At 43.2% G+C, this 16350-nt stretch overlaps 1 protein-coding gene across 1 annotated transcript in view; it reads left to right on the top strand.

Annotated features, from left to right (window-relative positions):
- Positions 1 to 16350, top strand: part of MDGA2 (MAM domain containing glycosylphosphatidylinositol anchor 2) — a 385028-nt gene that overhangs the window by 221144 nt on the left and 147534 nt on the right. Inside the window, exon 6 of the mRNA XM_030036202.1 lies at positions 2204 to 2473. Coding sequence (XP_029892062.1) covers positions 2204 to 2473 — 270 coding nt within the window. The remainder of the gene's footprint in view (positions 1 to 2203; positions 2474 to 16350) is intronic.

Below are 16350 nucleotides of genomic sequence, written 5' to 3'. Positions count from 1 at the left end.
GGGAAAAAAACCCAAAACTGGGTAACTGCAGCTAGAGAGAGGAGTGAGAAGATGTGAGAGCAACAACCCTGCAGACCCCCAGGTCAGTGAAGAAGGAGGGGAGGAGATGCTCCAGGCGCCGGAGCAGAGATTCCTCTGCAGCCCGTGGTGAAGACCATGGTGAGGTGGAAACACAAAGTCCAAGTGACTAGCAGGGAGGTCACTCCCTCCCTGCAGCCCAGGGAGGTCCACGGGGGAGCAGATCTCCACCTGCAGCCCGGGGAGGACCCCACGCCAGAGCAGGGGGATGCCTGAAGGAGGCTGTGACCCCGTGGGAAGCCCGCGCTGGATCAGGCTCCTGGCAGGACCTGTGGCCCCGTGGAGAGAGGAGCCCACGCTGGAGCAGGTTTTCTGGCAGGACTTGTGACCCCGTGGGGGACCCACGCTGGAGCAGTCTGTGCCTGAAGGACTGCAGCCCAGGGAAGGGACCCACACTGGAGCAGTTTGTGAAGAACTGCAGCCCGTGGGAAGGACCCACATTGGAGAAGTTCGTGGAGGACTGTCTCCCGTGGGAGGGACCCCACGGTGGAGCAGGGGAAGAGTGTGAGGAGTCCTCCCACTGAGGAGGAAGGAGCGGCAGAGACGTGTGATGAACTGACCCCAACCCACATTCCCCATCCTGCTGCACTGCTGTGGGGAGGAAAGAGAGAATTTGGGAATGAAGTTGTACCCAGGAAGAAGGGAGGGGTGGGGGGAAGGTGTTTTAAGATCTGGTTTTATTTCTCATTACCCTACTCTGATTTGATTGGTAATAAATTAAGTTAATTTTCCCCAAGTCTGTTTTGCTCGTGATGGTACTTGGTGAGTGATCTCTCCCTGTCCTTATCTCGACCCACGAGCCGTTTGTTCTATTTTCTGTCCCTTGTCCAGCTGAGGGGGGTCAGTGATAGAGCGGCTTTGGTGGGCACCTGGCATCCAGCCAGGGTCAACCCACCACACTCTGTAATAATGAGGATAGCGGTATGCTTTCTGGATATAATGTTTTTATTTCCTTTCATTTTTTATTGTCACATTTTCTGGTATTCTTTGCCCAGAATTTCAACCCTTCACCTTTATGCCTGTGTTTATTTAGTATTGCTGCTTTTTCTGTACTAGCAATATGTACATATATATTGGCTCATTGCTTATGCAGTTTAGGGTATGCCTTCAAGCAAAGCCCGAGTCCAGCAAGGGTGGATCCCTCAATGCAAGTGGCAGGGGATGTCACGGTTCAGATTGTGATTTTAAATTCCAGCATCTAAAATGAATTGCTCTGCCCTGTCCCTTCATACTGAGCATTTCTGTTGCTCCTCTTAGATCATATACAAATATTCCATGGAAAAGAAGAGGCAAGAAGAGAGAATGAAATTTAATCATTTGCTTCTCCTTTCTGAGAGCAGCAGCATCTTTCCATTAGCCTGTGCTGCATTGTAGTTCAGCTGGATTGGTGGTCGTGCCCAAACAAAGCCCTGCAGCTGGTGATAGGATATTGCGTGGAAATTAATAGGGACCCAAGTCTGCAACTCTCCCGTGTGACTGTGAGGAGATGGAGCCATGGCCAGGCTGTCTGCTGGTGCTGTGAGCTGCAGGTTGCACAGCCCATACAGGGGAAAAAAGCATCTGTGCTGGATTCTTCAGTTTCTCCACGTGCAAGGAGATGGCCCAAGGGAGGTGACTCTTCCTCATTCAACAGACCCAACTCAAACTCCACAAATTCATCTCAGTTGGCAGCCAAGTGCCAAGGAGTTCATCGGGGAGGCAGGTGGATTAAGAGGGCTGGTTTTCAATGGGTAGGATCTGACTTGAAGAGAACAACATGCTTTCCATGCCAAATAAGAAGATTGTTACTAATTCCTTTCTTCCAGGGTTTAAAATCCAGCGTGCTGGCACCCGTCCCATACATATACATTACTTCCTCAAGCACAGCTGCAGGGTTGTCCATACATAAATCCTCATCTGCAGTTTGACAGCAAGGTGAAGATGATGACTGAGCAGGGTGAGAAATGTGGTGTTAGGGGGAGCATCGGGATGGGGAGCACCTTCTCAGAGGGCACGTAGTCGTGCGAAGAGGGCTGTAGCTGACGTGCCTTTGCTGATCTCAGTTGGCTTGAGTGTGCTTGTCGGGACTGAGCAATGCCACAGATGTAGCCCTGCTACACCTTTCTCTTCCTCTTGTGTTTTGCAGCATCCCCTTCAATTAAGCTTCTTGTGGATGACCCGATAGTGGTGAACCCTGGAGAAGCGATCACCTTAGTCTGTGTGACGACAGGAGGGGAGCCAGCCCCCAGCCTGACGTGGGTGAGGTCTGCCGGCATCCTGCCCGAGAAGACGGTCCTGAACGGCGGCACTTTAACGATACCTGCCATCACGTCAGAAGATGCTGGCACATACAGTTGCATTGCCAATAACAATGTTGGAAATCCTGCGAAAAAGTCCACCAACATCATCGTAAGAGGTAAGTTGAGCTGGCAAACTGTTGACCTTTATCTTGGAAGATTACTTGAATCCTAATCTGGCAGGATAGCAATGGTCACATAGTGGAGCCCTATGTTTCTAAATGTATTTCTGGTCATTTCTAATAATGTATGAGATGAATTAGTGTTGGCTTCAAATAGCCAGTGGCCCTTGTGCTGGGCTCAAACCCCTTAGCTGGAACAAGGGTGGGGTAGTGCCCCTTCGTATTACAAAGATGCGGCAGCTCTCCCATCCAAACTGGAGACAAATGATCGTGAAAGGACACCATGTGTTCTGGGCATTGCCTGTGCTGATTCCCTGCGCACGCTGTCTTGGCAGTGAATGCGTCCTGAGCTCCTGGAGATGTCATTACCTACTTTGCCCTTTTCTTCCTCCTCATCAGCTGAACATGTTATTGAAATTAAGGCTGTTGTGCATGCTGTGAATCTGCTGCCATCAGACGACTGCTCCCTGGGTAGGAGCTTTAGATTAGTACCTATGCTTTAATTATACTAAATAGCAGGATAAATGTCTGTCTCAGATAAAAGTAAGAGAAGAGTGCTTCCAGAACAATTACTACCAGGTGGAGAGAAACTCTCCCTGGTTGTTTATCGCTTTCTGGAAAACCCCAGGGACATGGCCAGTTGGTTTGAAGAAGGAGTTCGATTGGCTGATAGGCATCATCAGAGTGGATTAATCTACCTGAACCAAACAGTTCATCTGAAACTAATTTTCTATAATCTAATCTGTGAATGGTAGTGAAACATAAACTCCCACACTATATAGGAACTTTAAATAATAGCATGTGATTAATCATACTCAGGAGAAACTGCTGTATGGAGCCAGTGGTGTGAATATTTTATGAGAGCCATAACCCCTGTTCACTTCTTATTGCCCAACATATCATACTCTTCAGCAGAAGGAGGAATTAGAAGCTATTTCTGTTCTGGGGGTCAGGGAGAGAGCATTGCATCAGCCTAGGTCTGCAGGATTTTATCAGGAGATGTCCACAGATTTATTTGTAATATTGTATTTCCATTTGAATTTTTGACATTTGGATTAGGGATTTTGTTGTCAAGAGGCAAAAGCAGTCTTGTTTCAGGAATATAGCATTGACATTAATTTGCTGTGATTTACGACGGTGATGAGGTTGTGAAGGGGAGATGTGAGTGAAAAACACACTCGGAATAAGCAAAGGGAGAGGAAAGGCTTTGTGTGAAAAGAAATCTTGCTATTTTAATTGACCCAGCAGACAGCACCGGAGAGCCCAGAGGAAAAGCCAAAGTCCCTAGCTCCCTGCAGATACAAGTTTCATGAGTCATGGCATGATAATAATATGCCCTCACATTTTTATTTATAGAAGACCATGCCTATGAGATGCCTAGGAGCTGCAAGATGTTGAACAAAAATCATTAAAGCATTTGAGGTGACTTTTTTGGTTTTTCCTCTCTGCTGTATGGCCCTGTTAATTCTGAGAAGGGACTGCAATGAGGAACAACCCATTAAATAAATGAAGCGCAGCTCCTTTCTAGCCCCATTGCATTGCTACCTGCTATGATTTCCCCCTTATTATTTCTGTTAAAGGGGAAGAACTGTCTTTTAGAAAAAAATCTTTATTCAATTCTTGGTTGATTTACCTTTACTAAAAGTGATGGTGAGTTTAGGAGTGAAATATGAGAGAAATTCATATCAGAGTTTTGATTTTACTTTGTGTATATATTTCTTACCATTTTGCCTTTAGCTCATTGCTTCTCTCCGTTTCATCTCTTTTTTGTTACTGTGTATCAGAATTTTCACACAGCAGCTGAGGAGAAAAGAGTATTTACTTGAAATAGCATCTAAGCCTTGCAGGAGAAGCATTTGGTAAATGGAGTTCACATTTTCTGTCAGGTGGACTACCAGTCCCAGGATTAGACAATAATCCCCTAATCTTACCCAGAAAGAAATGTAAAGTTGTCTCAAAGCATCATCAGGGCTCAGATGAAGTTTGTTCCCTTTAAAATTCACTAAATTTCACTGTGCATTTATCTGAACGTGTCTTGATTGGATGTGCTTCGTTCCATGGATGCTACCTTACCTTCAGCAGCTCTTGATTTTTTCTGGGCATTTTCCTATCTTTGTGGCTGTCTGCCCAAATCTATGACTACCCACCACACCTGACTTCGAACCCATTGTGAATGATGTCATATGACCACCACGCATTTAATAATAATTAAAAAAAATCTAAAACCAGAGATAATCCTTCAAAAAGAAACAAATAAAAGTAAATAAATGAATAACAAAATAATTTATCATTTTTGAAAGTCAGAAATTACGTGGATTAATAAGGACTAGAAGAAACAGATGAGGTTGCGTTTAAAGAGCAGATTCAGGCATTGAGGCACTGACGTGACACCGAGGTGTATTGATGTCAGCTCCGTGTTCCTCCATCAGTCTTTTCTGAGACCCTTAAAAAGTGGGGATAAATATAGTGAAATGGCAAGATGACCAGATATGATGGCTTGGGGGAATGTATATCACCTGAAAGATGGTGCAAAATGTGCCTGTGTGGAAGTGCTGTGTAATGTGTGTTCTCTGCTTCTCCATGGTGTAAATAACTAGTAATATGTGTTCTCCACTTCTGCAGGTTCTAAATAACTAGTTTCTGCAATTGTCATGTGCTGCTGAAGGGGTGGTGGGATAGCAGGTGCCACTAAAGGTCTCAATGTATTGCTTTCCATTTGTTAGCTCCCAGGATTTATCTGGAAGCCTCCTAGTATGCATAAGCCTTCAATATGTTCCTTGTCTTTCCACGGTTACTTGATTTCCTCTCCTTCCAGTGAGCATTGGCACGGAAGGAGATGTTTGTTCTTAAAATAAAAAACAGACTAAAGCTACCGTTGCAGTGAAGAACCTATTTAGTCATAACCATCTTTGGATTCTTTTTCTCTTTTTTTTTTTTTTTTTTCCTCTTTTGGCCTGCATAACTTAAAAGTAATTGTAAATCCTTCCAACAAAAACAAGCTGGGTCCTTGCTTGTTGGTTCAGATGAACACAGATCCCTTGCAAAACAGCAGGCATTACACACAGGTGCTGAGGGAAGAGACTCCCTTATACGCTGCCTCCTTAAGCAGTTAAACTAATACTTTCAGATAAAGCAATGTCCTTTAAAGATACCCCTTTCTTAAGCAAGTTGTAAGCTGCAAACTCCGCTCCCTTTGTCTCTGTTCTGCTGAGATGTTGTGTTAGTGCTTTTTCCTCTTGGCTGTCAGATAATGTTAATGAAAGTTTTGCTGAGATGATAAAGAGAAATTGTTTTGAGTACCACAATGCCGTTCCATAAGAGGTACAGCCATAATGTAATATCTTTCATTTCCTCCGTTTGCTTTGAACAGGAGCTCACCAGAGGCAAATCAGTGACCATGTGCTATTTACCTGTCGAAATCTTAGTGAGAAAGTCTGTGAAATACAGCCTTTTTAAAGAATGCCATTATCAGCTTAACTGTACCCAAAGTTATTGCAAAATATTTCATTCCATCAAAGACATTGTCATCCATCAAGGTGCCTTGGGTCAAACCAGAGAAAGAAATGCTCTCTCATTTCAGCAAAGCTGGCTGCTCACCAATTCTAATTATGAAAGTTTCTTTCTAAGTATTTTCTTTAGATTAATGAGTTCTTTAAATGATTGCAAGTCTGCTAGCATTTGAGTATTGGTGGGTGTTCTCATCAGTGGCATCTTCACATCCTGCTCTCAGACTGATGATGAGATTCCAATAACATATTTCTAGACAAAACCATTAGAAAGCAGAGGAAGCTCTAAGGGAATCTTGACTCTTCTCATTCTAGTGAAACTTGATTGTTTTATCCTTGTTTAAAAAAAAAAAAAAAAAAAAAAGGCAGTCTTGAGCAGCAAATCCAATACACCCCTTCTGGATAAACAAAGTTCCTAACAACCTCCATGCCTGATGTGTGTATTTTTTGCTGTGCTTGCTTGGAGGATGTTCTGTTTTTCTGACTTTTCCGTGATAGAGCGAAACAATGTTGTTCTGATGCAATAGAAATCATTTGTCAGAAAGGCCAGGAAGGGGGAAATCTGTTGCACTTCTTTTAGAGTTCTTTCCCACCCAAAATATTTCTGTTAGTTTGCTTTCATCATGAATTTGTTGCTATATACCTCTGTTGGTCTCAGCTAGAGGTAAATCATAGAATGGTTTGGGTTGGAAGGGACTTGAAAGACCGTCTAGTTCCTGCCACGGGCAGGGACACCTTCCACCAGACCAGGTTGCCCAAAGCCCCATCCAGCCTGGCCTTGGACACTGCCAGGGATGGGGCATCCACAACTGCTCCGGGCAACCTGTTCCAGTGCCTCACTACCCTGACAGTGAAGAACTTCTTCCTTACATCTAATCTAAATCTGCCCTCTTTCAGTTTAAAGCCATTACCCCTTGTCCTATCCCTACATGCCCTTGTAAAAAGTCCCTCCCCATCTTTCCTGTAGCCCTCCTGTTAGGTACTGGCAGGCTGCTATAAGGTCTGCCTGGAGCCTTCTCTTCTCCAGGCTGAACAACCCCAACTCCCTCAGCCTGTCCTCATAGGAGAGGTGCTCCAGCCCTCTCATCATCCTCATGGCCCTCCTCTGGATCCGCTCTGACAGGTCCATGTCCTTCTTATGTTGGGGATCCCAGATCTGGACGCAGTACTGCAGGGGGGGTCTCACCAGAGCGGAGCAGAGGGGCAGAATCCCCTCCCTCGACCTGCTGGTCACGCTTCTTCTGATCCAGCCCAGCACACGGTTGGCTTTCTGGGCTGCAAGCGCACATTGCCGGCTCCTGCTGAGCTTCTCGTCATCCAACACCCCCAAGTCCTTCTCCTCAGGGCTGCTCTCAATCCACTCATCGCCCAGTCTGTATTTGTGCTTGGGATTGCCCTGACCCATGTGCAGGACCTTGCACTTGGCCTTGTTGAACTTCGTGAGGTTTGGATGGGCCCACCTCTCCAGCCTGCCAAGGTCCGTCTGGATGGCAAGCATAATCAGTCTTGATTGAAAATCAGTATCATGATATCTTGAATAGTAATCAGTCTTCCTATGGATATTTTGTTAATAAAAATAAGAAGGAAACACACACACATTTGTGTTAAAATCAAATGCAAAACCTTGCTTACTCACAGCCCTTAGGCCAGCACACATGGTGATATGGATACTTCTTCATGTCCCATGCACGCACACCTATGCAGAGAGGACTTCACATTATTGCCAGGACCTTGGTAGTTAGAGACCTCACCTGTGATGTGGCCCCAGGCTCAGTTCCTTGCCTTGATCTGGCATGGGAAGTTGAACATCCAGCTTATCCCATGTCCCAGGAAACTCTTCTAGCGTGAGGATCTTTTGGATGTTGCTGTTGGAGGTTATTTTACTCCTTTAAAAATCTCTTTTTCAATGCATATTTGGAGAGGGAAGCAAAAGGCATTAGAGAAATGTTAATATTGGCCTTGTGATCCTTAAGATACTACATAAAAGCATGATCATCACAATACCATACAGATTCTGGGTGGCAATTGGAAATGTCAAAAGAGGCAGGGATCAAGATAATCATATGTCTACGGCTTCTGGAAAATTATACATTTTCAGCATGACTCAAACTGGGAACTCAGAATTAGGAGAGCATGGAAGAACAAATATTCCAAAGACACTGTGAAGGGGGAAATGAAAATAAAATCTCTCTGTAGCTACCAGTATGTCAATAAAGAATTAAAGGCTTTTGATGATGAAGGGATGCAAGGTGGCTCCTCTGTCCAATAAGAGCAAAAATGCTGGGTAGCATCTTTGAAGGACACCTGTGCATTAGCTTGGGAAACAAGTAGAGCCAGAGAAATGTTTTACCGGTCTTTAAAGTACGGAGCACTGAAATGATTTGGAAGGGTGTCATGTGCACCAACTCAGATTTGTTGCCTCATCAGCAACTTCTCCCATTACGTTCTTCAAATAGATCAATTCGTCTCTTCTATTCTAACGGCAACGTTTTTTTAGTGCCAATTGACTCTGACTGTGTGACTTTTCCCTTCTGTGAAGCAGAAGCATAATGTTTGGAGTTAATTTTTCAAAGGGGTGGGATTCCCTGTCAGTTTAAATATAAAATAATGACCTGTGCTCAACATTAGCACAAAAGCTTTTGCTGAACAAAAAGCACTCTGAGGAAATGCGTTTTAAGGCTGAGATTGCTAGAAGTACCTATTCCATTATGTCTTTAAAAAGTGTATGTGAACTGTGTGGTAGTGACTGCTAAAAGGAAGGTGGAAAAAAAAAAAAAAAAGAGAAGACGCAGATTGTGAAATAAATGAAATTTTTGTTGCTTTTGTAATAGATTTAAAAAAAATAAAAAATCCTCTAATCTGGTATTACTGATGTCCTTTCTCGCACACCTGGTTTACCCTTCTGCTTTCCTGCAACGGCTCTGTTTATCCCAGAGCTTTTTCTTAGGAAATTCCCTTGTTGGTTCAGAGCAGTTGCATGAAGTAAAGCATAAAAATAAGCCTGTCTGGTTACACATCAGCACCTCTGCTGTCACCCCTCAAAGATCCTCAAATACCGTTAATTGAAATGTGAGCGGGGCCCCCACAGGCTGATGCCAAGCGCCAGAACAGAGGCAAGGCTCACAAGTTTTATCCGAAAGGTGGAAATTGGGTTTTGGCAGCACCCGGCAGGTCACCCTGGCAGTTGTGCAGCTGCTGGATGCCGGCCAGCGGCCGAGCGATGTGTCGATCTGACACGTGTGATCGTTAGCTGGCATCATCTGTGATGGTGGGAGCGCTGGGTGGGGATGCTGGCTCCAGCATGCCGGGTCTAAAACGTTGGGTTTTCTGTGCAACCAGCAGAAGGACCTTTTTTTTTTTCCTCCTTCTTTTCCCTCTCTCTGTATTCTGCGAAGGTCTCACAGCAGACTGATTATACTAGTGCGTATTTCATGGCTGGAGAAAGCCGAAGGCCTTGGCAAATATCCATACGCATAAAACGGGCATTACTACACCACGCAGAAGTGCCGACCGCCGTTGACTCCCTAATGAGGGACTGTGCCGGCGCGCGGAGCTTCGCTATGCGTGGTGCTGCGTGGCCGCGGGTGCTGCGGGAGGCTGGCAGAGAGGAGCTCCCTGGGATGCTTCAGTAAGGTGGAAATTCAGCAGCCCCCGTGCTGGCTTTCAGTATCCATTGATGGTTGTGCTTTCCTTGGGGCAGGCTAGAAAGCATGAGTGAATTCATGAAAGTGCCAAGGTTTTGAAATTCATATTCCGGAATAGGACTGGAAGGGCCCTCCTGGGTCATCGAATCCAGCTGTCTTTATCCCAGGCATCCACTTCATCTCATTTCATCTCTTGTATAATCTTTTTTTTTTGTAAAATTACCAGCTCCACCTGCAATTTTCATAGCTTTCTTCCAGCACCCTCCCAGCAGTCTCTTCCCGTATTTCACTGCTCTGACGTTGAGATCGTCTCTCATTGCCATCGTAATGTGCCTGTGGTGGGTTTGCCATCCCCTGAAAGCAGCTTTGCTGCGGAGTGGCATCAGGCAAGCTCTGCAAATGCCGTGCCAGAACGGACGGCTGGGCTTTGCTGAACCACCGTGGCAGTTCGGCACCTTCGCCCTGCCAGGGGCTCTCTCTGTCCTCCCTCTTATGTTACGCCAAGGTCTATTTTTTTTTTATCCTAATCTTAAGCAATTTACTTAACTCTTTGTTTTAACAGCACTCACCCCCTTGCTTAGGTTCTGCTGTGTCTTGTTGGACAAGACAAACTACCCTCCTCTGGTGTGGCGTTTAAGTGGACCTTTCAAAAATGTTTGCAAAAGGACTTTGGGAGAGACCCCTGCGCTGGATGAGGATGAAGAATAGCTCTGTAAATTGGAGGCTGGACACCAGCCTGGTCTCCCACCCCACACCAGCTCTCCCTGCTCGCCTACAGGAGTCAGCACCACTGCAAGCATCTTTCCGGGGCCTCCTCCAGCTTTTTAAGCATAAGTACAGTTTAAGCCAAAAAAAAAAAAAAAAAAAAAAAAGCCCGCCAATTCCAATTCTTCCACCAAGAGATGCACCCTGTGAATATGATTTCAACGAGACAAGATTTTTAGCCTAGAAAGCCTGATCTTGCAGCATATCCAGTGTGTTGCTACAGCCATAAGTTACCAGTGTGCTATCCTAAAAGTTTACAGCTCTGAGAATGCATGTGTAAAAAAGTTGAGCTTCAGAGTTTAATAAGTTCATTTATTTTTATTATCTGCAATAGCAGTCTTGGGCATGTGCTGTCTCTCCCAGGCTGGAGTGTATCATGGACGAGTTCATAAAATGCTTCCATATAAAAATGTAGACGGTTTATTGATTCTTCTGCCCTTTCATTAGGACTTCCCAGAATTTTTGTGTACAGAAATTTTATTTTTAAATAAGTTTGCTGCTCTGTGAAACATCGTGTGTGCCTGTTGGGCACCACATATCTATAAAGATATATCAGAAGGGATTTCAAGAGGTAGTATTCATTTGATTTCTCTCCTTCTGACCCTTGCATTGTAGCTGTATCAGCTATCCACGTTCTTTCTGCACCAGGGGCAAGGAAAAAAAGTTACCCTTACTGTTGGTTGGCCAACAATTATTAACTACTAATGCATGATACATTTTTTTGGCAGGGGTGTGGTGTCATAGTTTAATATTGTATTAGATCTTGGCTGATTAATACGTGATGAGGTTTGTGTAGTCTTAATGTTACTATTTTGGCAGAAAAAAAAAAAAGTTTTTCAAAGTTTTGTCTCATCTTGAAGGGAGAGGAAGAGAAGAGGTGAAAGAACAGTGCACAATCTTTTCTTCTGATGTTACCAAGATACTTTGATGACCTTGAAATGTGTTTTGAGTTACTTATTGGTATTGCGTCAGGCAACTGTGAATGAGATTGGTAGGTGTCTGCCCAGTCCGACAAATCATTTTGGAAAGTTTTATAGGAACCCGATTAATTTTTGAGGCATTGAACTGTGGAATAAAAACAAAGTGTTGAAGGGAAACGCATCCCATATTGGAACAAATCCAGGCTCTAATGAAATCCTGCAGTCAAATAAAGCTCTTGAGCCACACAAGAAGCAGGAGATGGGGACAATCCAGTGTGGAAGCCTTGGAAACTGGGGGTTTGCTCTAGGTTTTGGAAGAAAAGCAAGTACTGTGTGCTGAGTTTCGTTAGCAGTGTGTGGGCAAAGAGAAGAGTGAAGATTTGCATTATATTACTTTTGGACACCCAGGAAAACTCAGCAAGGCTATATTTTTTTTGACAGCTTTGGCATAAGAATTAAACTTTATAAAGGCGTTGGCCCTGGAAAACACCCAGCTGTAATGTGCAGAGGATTTATAATTTGTTTGGCAAGTGCACAGCCCACTGGGGATTGTGTCAGCTTCTCTGAATTGTTTAATTTATATCCCAATTCTTGTCTGGCTTGTGACGAGACTTGCGAAGTTCCCGTTTGCCCGTGAGATGGGCAGTGTGTGGGATGGGGCAGCCCTGAGCCCACAGGTCTGGCCAGGATTGCACGCAGTACGTTGTCTTGGCAAGCTGTAACAGTGTTGGATTTTGTAGCATAGGAAATTGTTTGGGTTTTTTTTTTTTTCCCTTTTTCCTGCTGGGGGTTTTAGAAAGTACTAAATGCCAGCTGCCAATTTGTCACCACTGCTTATTCATTAGCCTTTATTCATTTTTTGCTATTTCACCCTCATGTACCCACCTTGATGCGTTTGAATAATTATCTGCATCTGCTTAAAATCAGAGATGAAAGCAGCCTTCTACTGGGCAGATGGTCCCTTGTAGGACACTGCAGTTTCTGTCCTCAAAGCAGCTTTATACTGGTGTGACACCACTGGAACGACTCCTGGTTTTCACAAGCAGGGAACCGCGGGCAGAAGGTTGTGCAGTCTCCATCCCTGGAGGGTTTCAAGCCCTGAACAACCTGGTCTGAGCTCACATCTGGCCCTGCTTTGAGCAGGAGATACATCTAGAAACCTCCTGAGCTCCCTTCCTACCTGAATATTTCTATGAACCTATATCTTTTTGCTTTTCTGATGATGCTTATTTCTCTTGAATATTGACTTCTAAAAGCAGTTAAAAGAGAAACCATGCTGTGTTTCACATACTTTGATCTCAGCTTTATCTATTTAATGGATCATATACCGAGTAACTTGTAAACTGAAATCTTCTTCATTACAAAGAAGTATACACCTCCCCTTCCTTCAAAAGAAAAGCAGCGTTAGAAATAGGAGCTAATTAACTAGAGCACACGTAAAAACAGACACCTGCCACACGGCATCTCCAGAATAATAAATCCTTTTCTTTTAAAAATTAGAAGCATTTATAAAAATAGAGACAAAACCTGAAATCTCTCCACAGTATTTGCATTTAAATTGAAAACGGGAATGCATCTGGTCTTGTAAGTGCCAAATAATTACTTGATATTAAAAAGTTTGGAGATGCTCTAGTAGAAGATGCTTGACAACTTAATTGTTCTGATAGCTACCGAAAGTTAAGGTTTTAAAAAACTTTAAGCTAAAACCATGTTGACAGAAGCAAAATGAACTGTTGGTAAAATCCTGAGAATATATGTCTTTTTTTAGCAAGACTTTACTTCAAGTCTGTCTTTGGATAGAAAGGTAACTATGGGGAACATTCAGGCAGCATAATTTTGTCATAGTTATCTTGCAGAGTCCTAAATACCCTATTTAAGAAATTTGAATTTTGAGTGTGGTCAGCATTGGTGCATTCTCCTGAAAAGCTCTGTGAATGTTTATGTAGTTATGCTGCTTTTTAATGTTCTCCTTATGACCCAAACAAGGTGCACCCTGCCTACTTGCTCGGCAGGCATATTTTCTGCTGGAGAGAGTTCTCTTATGTGAAAACATCAAATAGCATTATTTGCTGTTAATGCAGGTGAAGCTAGCTTTGTGCAGAGTTTATGGGTGATTTTATTTGATGTTAGACTGACTTTTTAATTCTGAGCAAAATGTGCAGACCTCCTTTCAGAATAAGAAAGTTTCTATATCTCAGCAGTGGACCAAGCAGTTATAGGGTTGTAGCGATGAGCCAAAAGGTAAGAAAGCTTTCTCTGCTAGAGGAGAAATAAAACAACAGTATGATGCTGACCTTGGCAGACCTGGTGGTCCCCTTTCAGCCAAGAATGAGTCTGAATAACAGGGTACAAAATAGACGCAACGGCTGTGCGGGCAAGTTGGCAAGACTTTGAGTATTTAATTCAAAAAATGCTGTGGGCTGGTGCTGTGCAGAAGATACTGAGGGATCTATCCCGTCCACTTTCTTTTTATCCAGTTTGGTATTTCTGTAAGAGAAAAGGTGAAGCCCATGGCTGGATGCAAGGTGCTCACTCTCAGAGTTTGTAGGTCCTGTGAACTGGCTGGAAGACAAAGCACATATTGGCAGATTTGCACAATTCTGGTTTTTGCGGGGGGAGGTTCTTGCTTTGTTTGGTTCCAGGAATGACCAGGGAGGGTTCTTACTGAAAGACATTGAAACGTGTACTGATTTGTTCTGTATGGTAGATCTTGCAGACCCTGCCAGGCCACATCTACCATGACTTATTATTTGAGACCCAGTTTAAACACCCCAAGGAGAGGATGGCTTCTTGTGATCTGTGGTGCAGAATGGTTTTCAAGATCGTTCAGAGACAAAAAGCAAAAGCTGGATAGAAAGAGGTGTCTGTTGCCTCTCAGCCGCTATTTGATTAAAAAACCCCACAAAACGCTGTGATTACAGTAGCTGAGTGTTAGAATAGCACAAAAAATCAGAGGTAAACAGTGGAAGGAGGAAACAGAAGGACTTGCAGAAACCTTGGCATATCCAGAGGGAAGAGCTCAGGCGCCCAAGGCTGCTGCTACTTAATTTGTGGCCGGTGTGCTCTCTAATTAGAAGTGCTCAGTGCACAGTGACAATGAGGAACTGCAGATGGAACTGTGAACTGCAGTTTTTCTTTTCTCTCTCTGTTATTTTAATTAGTCACCAGCAGATATATGAGCCTTTAACCAATCTATTTTAACCTTTCTTAAATGATTCTTCTTTAAGTAATGCTGAATTTGGACATACTTTTTTTTTTTTTTCCCCCCAGTTTATATTATTCCCCCAAATCCATTAATCTAATTTCCCTTACTATTTGGAAAATTGACTTCTTAAAGCACCAGCTGGACATAGAGGTTTTATCCAATAAAATTACCATTTCAACAACTGCATCCCTTTAGTAAAGCTTCCTATTCTTTATTGTCCAAGCGTCACACCATGCTCCAAATTCAAAACCACCAACACATCATGAGGTCCAGTTTCACTAGAGCAAAGTTTTCTACCCCGACCTGGCTACAGATTGCTTCATTGAAGTATGGCATGAAGCGCGTGTCCAGGTTGGATCTTGGGTACGTTTGGACTTGAGGCTAAGCTGAGACTTTACTTTGCATCAGCTGTTGACGTGGCTGTGTCGTTCACCACAGAATAGTGTGGCCTTAAAAAGCATTCCGTTTGTAAATGTGGTCTGCCGTTTGTTATTGAAATTTTCCATACATGGTTGCATGTCTATAACAGTGCTGAGTATGATGGACGATAGTCATTCATCAGAAAGGAACAGAGGTGGTTATCTACAGGACACTTCAGAGTAGGCTCATCTGTGTCCAGAATTGATGAGCAGACTGTACAGATGTCATAATCCAGATAAACTTTCATTACGGAGAGCTGATATCTGCAAACTTTGTTACGTGGAGTGTGGATTTGCTCTTCTGTTTTCTAATTAGGCTAGAAGACTGTAATACTGAATTATTTTCTTTTTGTTATTTTCCTTTCAAGTGTTTTGTTGGTTGGCAAAAGCAAATTTGAGTTTTCAGTGTTTCTTATACACAATAATGTCAAAACGTATTTTAATGTAACAGAATGAAGTTTAACGAACTATACTGTGATATTCACTAGTGAGAAAGATATTTTGGACAGTTGTTAAATTGTCTCTACTCAGCTTAGCTGTTTGATAATGTAGTTTAAGGCAATATCCTGTAGAATACTGAAGACAATGCAGCATTGTTGCCCACGGCCAAAATAAACAAAGACTTTGTGTTTCTTTGGAGCTTATGAGAGGAACTTTTTTTTGCTTCTGTTGATTTGATAGAGGTAGACATATTGATGACGAAAGAAACATGAGAGAAGGATTTCCATGAGTCCTTCTTCAGTGGGAATGCCTTTTTATTTAGTACAGAGATCTATTTATGCTGGGCTTCCACATAAAAATAAATAAACCAGACAACATGGACTGTAGTGCAGTTCCCGAGGTGTGGTACTGGAGTAGATTCTCTTGTTTCATACATTCATTCATGTAATCATTCAGACAAACAATCTGAAACCCAGCCCAGTTGTGTCCTGTTGGATGATAGCTTTGACAAACAGGTGGCTAAGGAAGCATCAAGCGGTATTCATATTTGTTCTGTCCTTTGCCTGTGTTGCAAGGGAACGTGGTGGGATGGTCCCTATCTCATGGGAAACCAGTGTTACAGACTCCTGGTCAGCTGGTAGTCTGTGATCCCCCAACTTAAACACAGATCTTTTTTCACTTAACAGAGATGATCTGCACATTAGTCCAAGTTTGTGATTGCTTTGCAATTAGTTACGTGTGTCATTGTAATACAGCAAAGCTCAGGTCACAGAAATGATGCATCAGACTAATGACATAAGTTGAAATGTGCCTTTTTCTCTGCTGTTTGAGGTTTGAAACAGATTATTTCAGGGGAACATAAATAATTCAGCATTCCTGCAGTAAAACATCACTTGATGTACTACTATACATTTTTGTGTGCCTTTAATGACAGTGAACCTAGTAATTTTATTTTTTCCTTATTTTTCAGTGGT

This window comes from Aquila chrysaetos, chromosome 2 (genome assembly GCF_900496995.4).
Source record: "Aquila chrysaetos chrysaetos chromosome 2, bAquChr1.4, whole genome shotgun sequence".
Classification (NCBI taxonomy): domain Eukaryota; kingdom Metazoa; phylum Chordata; class Aves; order Accipitriformes; family Accipitridae; genus Aquila; species Aquila chrysaetos.
Note: the sequence above shows the minus strand (reverse complement) of the source record. Positions and strands in the feature narration are given on the sequence as shown.